Raw genomic sequence first — 9339 nt, 5'->3', positions numbered from 1 at the left:
AGGAAAACAACAATCCAGGTCAGGAATGAACTCCACCAGAGGGAGCTCAAAATGAACCGACCAGGACTTCACCTCCCAGCATCCTTTTATAGGCCTGACCACTGCCTCCCACTGACCGGGAGACCCACTACCACCTCTGCCACCTGTGATCGCGTCATAGCTGTTCAGACCTGTTTGTGCCAGCTCTGCCTCCTCGGTCGTGTCCGCTAACAACCCTCTCCTGGAGGGGGCGCTGTCTCAGCTGCCTTTGGTCCTCCTGATGTGACGTCATCTCCTAATGCAGATGTCTCTCTCTGGTCTGCTGGTCCCAAGTGTTCTGCCTGGTGGAATAAGTACAGTACTCAGTTTCTTTAAATGCCTGCCTCTCTCTTACTTAATGGAGTATCAATGCAGGGTTTAAGGCAAGAAGAGCCTTTGGACCAGCTGGACTTTATTTCAAAAAACACAACAAGCAAAACCCACAAGGAAACGAATTTGAGCAAAAAACACCGTGTGCCACCTAAGGGACGCAAACAATGAGGACATTTCAAGTTAACTAACTTAAACCTTTGCATTGATTCTTTCTCTTCGTCGCTATTACGTCTTCCTCATCTCTGTGAATAGAGCTGCTGGCAGATGATTGGTTAACGAACCACCCTGGTCGCATACCATTGGTAACTGTGAGAATGTGATGACATGATTGGCTACCAAAACAAAAACTGGCACTGTAGCTATTTTTTTTTTATTATTATTATCAAATGAAACACAATACAACACAAAAATAGAGGATATAAATTCAAAATTCAAAAAAGTATAAACAACATTCACAGTACAGGGGGGCTAGATACATTTCACAGTATATGCAAGATAATAAATAGTGAAATAGGGAGCACAGGCCTAAAGACACAGGAGGCATAAATCAAAACAGTAATAAAGGAGACATGTTATCATAAATCCTTCTTACCGATCTGCTGGATTTCAGTTTCTTAAGTGATAGGAGGTATTGTTTAAAATCATTTATGAACCATGTAAAAGATGGTTTGCTCTTTCTCCTCCTACTACAGTGTACAGTATATGGTATTTACCTAAGAGAATGACAATGTTAATCATATCAGAGGCAGATGGATAGAAGTTATCCACGTAGAACATAATATGAAATGAGTCAAACTGTGGGATATCATTAACCTTGAGTGATAACCAGCTATGTATTTCTAACCAAAGTCTGGCCGAAACATGACATGAAAAGAACAAGTGTTGTAATGTTTCACAAGTTGAATCACAAAAAGAACACAGGTCCGTGGCTGTTCTAATAAAATGGCATAGTGGGCAGACGAGATTTGTGTGAATCTAACACAGACCTTCGACGTTAAACGTTATGCCTTCTTCATAACCTGAACTTTCAGGCACTCCCTGGTCAGTCTGTCCACAACCTCACGCCTTTACCAGGTAAACTCGACACGACCCTTTAACGTCTCCATCTGTCTGTCAACTCCGATTCTCCGCCATTAAAGGATTTGAAAAATGGCGCCATCCCTGAGCCCCGGAAGAGACTCACGGCAGAAGCGCCGCTTGACCCGGAAGGCTTTGCTTTCAATCCCACCGCCATATTGCGGCGTTTGTGGGAGTGCGGGCTGTGCAGCCTCCGAGGAGGAGTGACTGAAGTGCAAGAGAAAAGGCGCCTTTCGCTGCGGAGTCCAGTGTGTTGTTGAACGGCTGCAAGAAGCTGAAAATGTCCCGGCGGAGGCACAGCGACGAGAATGACGGTACGTGCGCTCCCTCTAATGCATGCTTGGCGGTTTCTACCTTCGCGTCAGTCAGCTCACCTTGCACTGCGTGCGGCTTTCCGAATGAGGAAAGGCTCCCCGGTGGTCTTCGCTGCCTGGAAAGGATTTGCGGGGGGAAATGTTGAAGTGGGGCTCGTCCTCGCGCGGGGCGCACAATGCAAGTGGGGAGGCGCGACGCTTCAATGGAGCTCCGCTTGCGAGGTGAACCACGGAGGATCCGCACGCGACTCCCGCCTTCTGTCGCTGTAACACGCGGTGAGTCCGGGCGCTGGCGGCTGAGGAGACGGAGGGGTGCGCAGACTTGGGAGGGGAGGTGCCCGAATCCCGGGCCCATTCATTTGGGTTGTGTGCAGCGTGCACCGGCACGAGACGCGGCCAGGCTTGGGGAGCAGTAGGTCGACGTGCAGACTGCTGAAGACTGTATAGCTCCTTTCTGAGGTGGCTTGGACGAGACGGAGCGCTGGGGTTAAAGCAGGAAAAGAAATCGGATGTATGGCCCCCGGACATTGTGAGCAGTTGGTACTCCTCGAGCAGACAGACGTTGTTTTAGGTTTTATACGTCGTTTACCGTTATGTCCTCTTGGTATACAGAACTTAATGGATTCTTTGAGCAGCAACCAGCATAACCGATCCCAGGTGTTCACTGTTGTTATGGGATTGCCTGCAATCGGGACGTTCTGGTGAAGCGTCTCGATCGCGTTCAAAAAGTTCACGGTCGGGGTTGAGCTCGTCGGTGCCGTTACTTAGGGAGAAAAAAAAACGAAGCGCACAAACTGGGATTCTTTGGGTGTCCCAGTGAGTGCCCCTTATTCTTGTTCTAAAAAGACTGACTGTGGTATTCTGCACAAAGTTGGGACATACGTCAGAACAGGTGAAGACCCGGGGTGCTCCATCAGACTGCTCAGTGCCGCAGTACACGGCCTTAAATTTACAGCTGGAGTTGTCTGTTGAACGTCGGTGGTGAGAAAAGGTTCAGTAACGCCATTATTTCTGCATTAATTACCGTCTTAATGTTCTTCTAAATAGTAATAATAAGCGGAGTGGAATGAGGGCTCTCTGGCCAAAGAATCTGGGCTGGTAACGCAGAGGTTGCGGGTTTGAATCGTGGCAGTGACCGAAGTGATCTTCCTTAAACTTACCATCATTATTCATTTATCTGTATTGCACATTTTATACATTAAATGAATAAAGTGAATACTACTGTATTATGATGCCAGTTAAATAACAATAAAGTTTATAATGTAACCGAGAAGTTGCTAAGACCATCACCTGCTTATCTTATAAGTGGCAGCGAGACGGAGTCAGTCCTTTAAATTTTAACGGCACCTATGGCCAAGTGCAAATTGGGAAGGGGAAAACAGAATCTCCAGGTAGTAAGTAAACCCCCTGGGATCCGAATTCTTCAGTAGTTCAAGATTCCGGGAAGTTTTGGACACCTTGTTTTTATACATTTCATTATCCATGATGAGTCATAAAAAATTGTAAAGGGCTGATGATGCCAGATTTGTTTTCAAAGTGTTGTCCTTGAAGCTGATGACATGTTCCACAAGGTAATCTCCCACTAATTGAACTTTGTTATGCCTATTCAATCCTCCTGCTTCAGTTCCATGTGTCCACTTGTAGGTATGCTGGGCTGCTGCTCTTTACATCACTGCTTTAATGTTTTTGGTCTGTCTGGCATACGCTGCTCAATTACAGCCATTCCACATTTCAGTTGTATGGTTGTTGGTCAGAGTGTACTCTTTTTATTTGTTATGCTGGATTGTTTGTAGTGATGAAGAAGAGCAAAGATCACAGCGTTCCTGAACCCACATTGAACAGCAGCAAAGAAACTGTAAGCGTCCAAAAGGAAAAAATCTCCACAAAAGTTCCCTAATCTATAAAGATGTTCCCAATGTCCCAAATGTGTTTTTGCTAAGGTGTTGATAAATAAATCATTTCCAGAAAACCCTCTGGTGCACATCTGTGAAGAGCACTGAATTGAGACTGAGCTTTTGAATGGAACCGTAATAACTGTAGCAGTGTTTACTTCAATTGCACATCTTCATAAATTGAACGTAGCTCAAAGTGCTTTAAGATTTCAAATGAACAGTACCGAAAATGAAAAATAATGAAAAACAAAAAAAAATATATCATTTTGCTCTTACCTGACGTAGGTATGTAATTAGTAGAAAAGTAGAGTTCTTAGGATATGATGATAAGATCAGATGGCCACAGAGGATTGAAAACAGAAAAACTCCAGGGGTGCGATGGTAGAGCGAAATAAAATTGTAGGGCTTCAAGACCAAAAGACCTGCCAGCCCCTGTTGGGCGTTGTGCTTACTGTAAATGTACTTAAGTCGTTCCTTATTGTTTTTTAGGGTTTGTCTGGTTGGATTTGATGCAGCGAGTCTCGTGGATAGTCGGGGTAATCGCTCTCACTCACACATCACAGATGGCAACTCGGTGCTTTAATCAGGTAGTGGAGGAGCAAAACATCAGCACAGGCAACAAAAAAAAAAAAAATCCAAAGACAAGTAGACAATAGGAATGATTGCACGTCCATGAAGAACAGGATAAATCCGTGCCAGGCTGTTAGAAATAGAAGTAAAATATAACCACCAAGAAGGCAAATTGTAAAAGTGGGTTTTTAGGATTTTTTTTTTAATAGTGAAGTATTACAGATTTTTGGTTCATAACAGCAAAAGGTGGCCTCACCTTTTCTTTAAAGTTTGGCTCTTGGAATAATGAGCAGAGCACCACTAGAAGATGTAAGGTTAGAACTTGGAGTCTAGGAGGGCAGGCACTCCTAAATATAGCAAGGAGCAGGTTATTTAAAACTTTGTATACTGTTGTTAGTATTTTAATGGACACCATTGTAACAACACTAAAAGTGGTGGCCCATTCTGAACTCGCTGCAGCCGATTGACATCATCTTTGGGTAGTCCAGTTAGGAGTGTATTGTAGTAGTGTAGTCGACTAGAAAATTAAAGTGTGAAATGATTTCCTAAGCATCTTGCAATGTTATAAGAGACCTAACTTTTTTGCAGTGTTCCTTAAGTGGAAAAATGTAATGGTGGTGTTTTGTGTTTGTACCGTGTAATTTCCTTTCATTATCGATCAGTTAAATAACAGTTGAAAATAATATGTGCAACATAGTTTTTAAACTGTTACAAAATAAGATGAATAATTAGATATTCCCAAAATTATATATTATTGTAGTCCTGCCTTTAACTCGTTCATTCTGTTAATCTGAAAAAATCAGAGCGTAAACATGTATGCAACTAATTAATTTTTTTTTCTGCTTTTGTGATGCTGCTTGTAGGGTCATATGGAATCCATTTTTTCCACAAATTCTATTTTCTTTTCTTTTTCAATTTTCACTGTTTTTATTTTTCCTTTATGGATTTTGTTTACTGCAAATAGCAACAGCTACAACACAACAAACCCTAATGAGATGGCACTTTACATTCCTTGTAGTGAAACAGCACACTAGCACAACTCAACCTTATTTTGCAGTTCCATTCATCAGGTAGGAGCCCAGATCCTCCATGATGTCCTGAGCTGAGACTGCAGTAGGACAGCAAGCAAATTTGAAATCGACATTTTCAGTATAATGTTTTCTGTCTACGTCAGCATTGTCAGATCATTTTATAAATGTTTGTGCATATGAAAACACCAAAAAGTATACATTTAGTCAATTACTGTTTACCAGTCAAGCACACTACAGAGCAAACCTGAAATACATCCGAGTGCCAGAAGAATGAGGTAAAATCAAAATGGCTTTTTGTTTGGTCGCATGTGTATGTGCTTTGAAAGGTTACAGATGGGTAAGACTTGTCAAAGCCTTGGAAGCTACGGACTGGGAGTCCTGCCAAAATACACAACACCATATTCATGTGTTTCAGGGCTAAGAACCCATTGGCTGATACAAAGAAATTAGGAATTGAGTACCCCTGCATAAAGACGAGGGCTCAAAGGGAATTCTCGGAATAAACTGCAGTCAGAGGCTGAGCACTTGACAGTTGTACGTCAGTATTTTGTAAAAGATCTCTCTTCATCATGTAGACCAGGCATTTTTAACTTTAGACAGTTTGGATGTTATTTTCAAAATGCTGCATTTACAGTCGTCAACAAATGAGGTTTTAGTGAGAGTGGCAGTCCAAAGCCAATAAAGAAGTTTTAAAATGAATCGTTGATAATGTAGATGAGATGTGAGAGGGGTGTACAATCAGAGATTGAAAGTGAGAGAGCCTCATCAGGTGGACCATATGCCCCATGTTTGTACTTTTAAAAAGTTGTGTGTCAGTAAGTTGGAGGTCACTTCAGCAGTGCAGTTTTTAAAATCTGGAGGTCCTGCAATTGCGGCTTACTGACCCCAGAATTCAGGAAGTGGCGGGTCTGCTTTCGAAAGCTTGATCCCCTGCACAAGTTTTCTGGAAGAGCGCTTTGTTTAACAACATGGTTGCAAAAATATGAGTGTTGGGGATGTTGTACGTACTGAATAGGACATGACGCCTGACATTAGGATTATGTGATACAAGTTATGTCAATAGGGAGAGCAGGTCCAAATGGAGGAAATCGCACTGTGGAAAGTTGGTTCCTCTTAGAATGCTCCCTGTAAGCCACATCTCTCTCTCTCTATCAATGGTGACAAAGCTGGCACAACAACAACAACTACTAGAAGAATTCTGTACCTGTACAAATGGATTATTTTTTTCTTTCAAGTTGGTTCAGGTCAGGCACTGCATGGTGAACTTTGTTTAAACAAAGGCAGAGTGAGTGTTCATGGAGCGGTTGGGGCGCTCGCACACTCTCTCAGCTTGAGGTTCTTTCGGCGTATGATGGTTTGGCTTCTTCAGGGACTTCATTTATAAAACTCTGAAAATATGAGCATAAAAAAAACAAAACAGGAAAATGTGTAGACCAAAACATGAGATTTATAAAACTTGGGATATGTACATTTTTACACAAAAATCACAATCGCCTTGTAAATGTGCCAGTGTGAGTGCACCTGTAATGCTTCCCTAAAACATCCATATATGGAGAATGCTAATGAACCTCATACATATGCGATGACAATGCTGCAGAACTTCACAGGCCCCTGCATTCAAGTGTCTGGCAGCGCTCCGCAACTGAGGCGCGAGGGCATTATAGTGTCTCTTCTCTGTGTTTTGGGAGTCGGGGCAAGGCATAAAGCACTGGCATCTGAGCTGGTAGCCGCCATTACCCTGGCACATGTAATAAATAACATGATTGCTGCTAACATGAATAAAACGGAGCATATGAAAAACTGAGGGTTCTGCCAGTTAACCTTACAAACAAGCCAGCCACCACATACAGCCTCAAAATAAATGAATCCTGGGTTGACACAGGCCACTGAACCATGCCATCTGTCAATCTTCTCTTGGCATCACAGATGACTTGTGCGTTAATAAATCTGCTCATGGTTAACAAAGGCAGCCTTGTTCTCCCGAGGTGCTCTTATCGCGGTATGATTTCAGTAAAGTGCTCTGATTATGTTAGGGTATCCAGACACTGCTGCACATCGATTTGTGTTTGTGCACCCACACCATACAAAAACTGAATGTAGCGCCTCATGTGTCGGTTCATGGCTTTTAGTGAAGCATGGCTGAGAGATTCCTGACCTGCCGGTCTGTCCTCTGATAAGTGACAACAGGTAGCTGATGACAAACCATAAATGTTCTAATACTGTATGCAGCATTGGCCCTTTTGAAGTAGAACTTAAGTAACATCTGTACATCAGTTATTCTTTTTGAGGTGTAAAATGTTTATCACGCCAATGCACATGTTAATAACAGCTCAGTGATATGAATTACTATGCATGTGAGACATCATTAGCTTAGCTCATTTGGTTGCATTTCTCTGCTTGATCAAGGGTGTTGCCATTTCCCAGTTTCTCCGAAATGTTGTGTATGTATTGGTCAGAGTTGCTGTGTGTCTACGTGTGGAAGTTCTCCCATCAGGCGTCGTTCTTGGAAGTCCTGATGTTTGTGTGGGAAGTTGCGTTCGTACGTCTTGAGACTCTTTCTGCTCGTATGCAGTCTTTATCAATGAGGCCCCTTGTGTGGTCAAAGAATAGCGAATAGTCTGGAAAGTTACAGAAGACCGGAATTAAGGACTTCCATGTGTTCCAGCTTCTCAAATGCCCTTCTAAGATAATAATAATGTCTTCTTTCAATAAACTAATCTAACTAGGAGTTTCACTGCCTCATTCTGAAAAATCTCCAATAATAGAGGACCTTCTTGTTGTTTCTCCTACCAGAGGCCAGCAAATGCTTCCTTACAGATTTATATAGCAGAAGAGTGAAAACAAAAGGCAATTGGAACATAATTAAAAATGAAAGCAAGTAGTGTAATGTAGATAGTCAGAGTACAGATGAAATATATGGTGTGTCAAAACAAGACTTCATAAGCAAGCTGTATATACAAACTGGATTCCAAAAAAGTTGGGACACTAAACAAATTGTGAATAAAAACTGAATGCAATGATGTGGAGATGGCAAATGTCAATATTTTAATTGTAATAGAACTTAGATGACAGATCAAATGTTTAATCCGAGTAAATGTATCATTTTAAAGGAAAAATATGTTGATTCAAAATTTCACGGTGTCAACAAATCCCAAAAAAGTTGGGACAAGTAGCAATAAGAGGCTGGAAAAAGTAAATTTGAGCATAACGAAGAGCTGGAAGACCAATAAACACTAATTAGGTCAACTGGCAACATGATTGGGTATAAAAAGAGCTTCTCAGAGTGGCAGTGTCTCCCAGAAGCCAAGATGGGTAGAGGATCACCAATTCCCACAATGTTGCGCAGAAAGATAGTGGAGCAATATCAGAAAGGTGTTACCCAGCGAAAAATTGCAAAGACTTTACATCTATCATCATCAACTGTGCATAACATCATCCGAAGATTCAGAGAATCTGGAACAATCTCTGTGCCTAAGGGTCAAGGCCAGTAAAACCATACTGGATGCCCGTGATCTCCGGGCCCTTAAACGACACTGCACCACAAACAGGAATGCTACTGTAAAGGAAATCACAGAATGGGCTCAGGAATACTTCCAGAAACCATTGTCAGTGAACACAATCCACCGTGCCATCCGCCGTTGCCAGCTGAAACTCTACAGTGCAAAGAAGAAGCCATTTCTAAGCAAGATCCACAAGCTCAGGCGTTGTCACTGGGCCAGGGATCATTTAAAATGGAGTGTGGCAAAATGGAAGACTGTTCTGTGGTCAGGCGAGTCAAGATTCAAGTTCTTTTGGAAATCTGGGCGCCATGTCATCCGGACCAAAGAGGACAAGGACAACCCAAGTGGTTATCAACGCTCAGTTCAGAAGCCTGCATCTCTGATGGTATGGGGTTGCATGAGTGCGTGTGGCATGGGCAGCTTGCATGTCTGGAAAGGCACCATCAATGCAGAAAAATATATTCAGGTTCTAGAACAACATATGCTCCCATCCAGACGTCATCTCTTTCAGGGAAGACCCTGCATTTTTCAACAAGATAATGCCAGACCACATTCTCCATCAATCACAACATCATGGCTGCATAGGAGAAGGATCCGGGTACTG

The 9339-nt window shown here is 42.5% G+C and overlaps 1 protein-coding gene across 1 annotated transcript in view; it reads left to right on the top strand.

Moving 5' to 3' along the window:
- Window positions 1–1551: 1551 nt before the first annotated feature.
- Window positions 1552–9339, top strand: part of LOC120532251 (nuclear cap-binding protein subunit 1) — a 37242-nt gene continuing 29454 nt past the window's right edge. The window contains exon 1 of the mRNA XM_039758105.1: window positions 1552–1742. Coding sequence (XP_039614039.1) covers window positions 1709–1742 — 34 coding nt within the window. The 5' untranslated portion in view covers window positions 1552–1708. The remainder of the gene's footprint in view (window positions 1743–9339) is intronic.

The sequence above is a fragment of the Polypterus senegalus genome, chromosome 7 (assembly GCF_016835505.1).
Source record: "Polypterus senegalus isolate Bchr_013 chromosome 7, ASM1683550v1, whole genome shotgun sequence".
Lineage (NCBI taxonomy): Eukaryota > Metazoa > Chordata > Cladistia > Polypteriformes > Polypteridae > Polypterus > Polypterus senegalus.
Note: the sequence above shows the minus strand (reverse complement) of the source record. Positions and strands in the feature narration are given on the sequence as shown.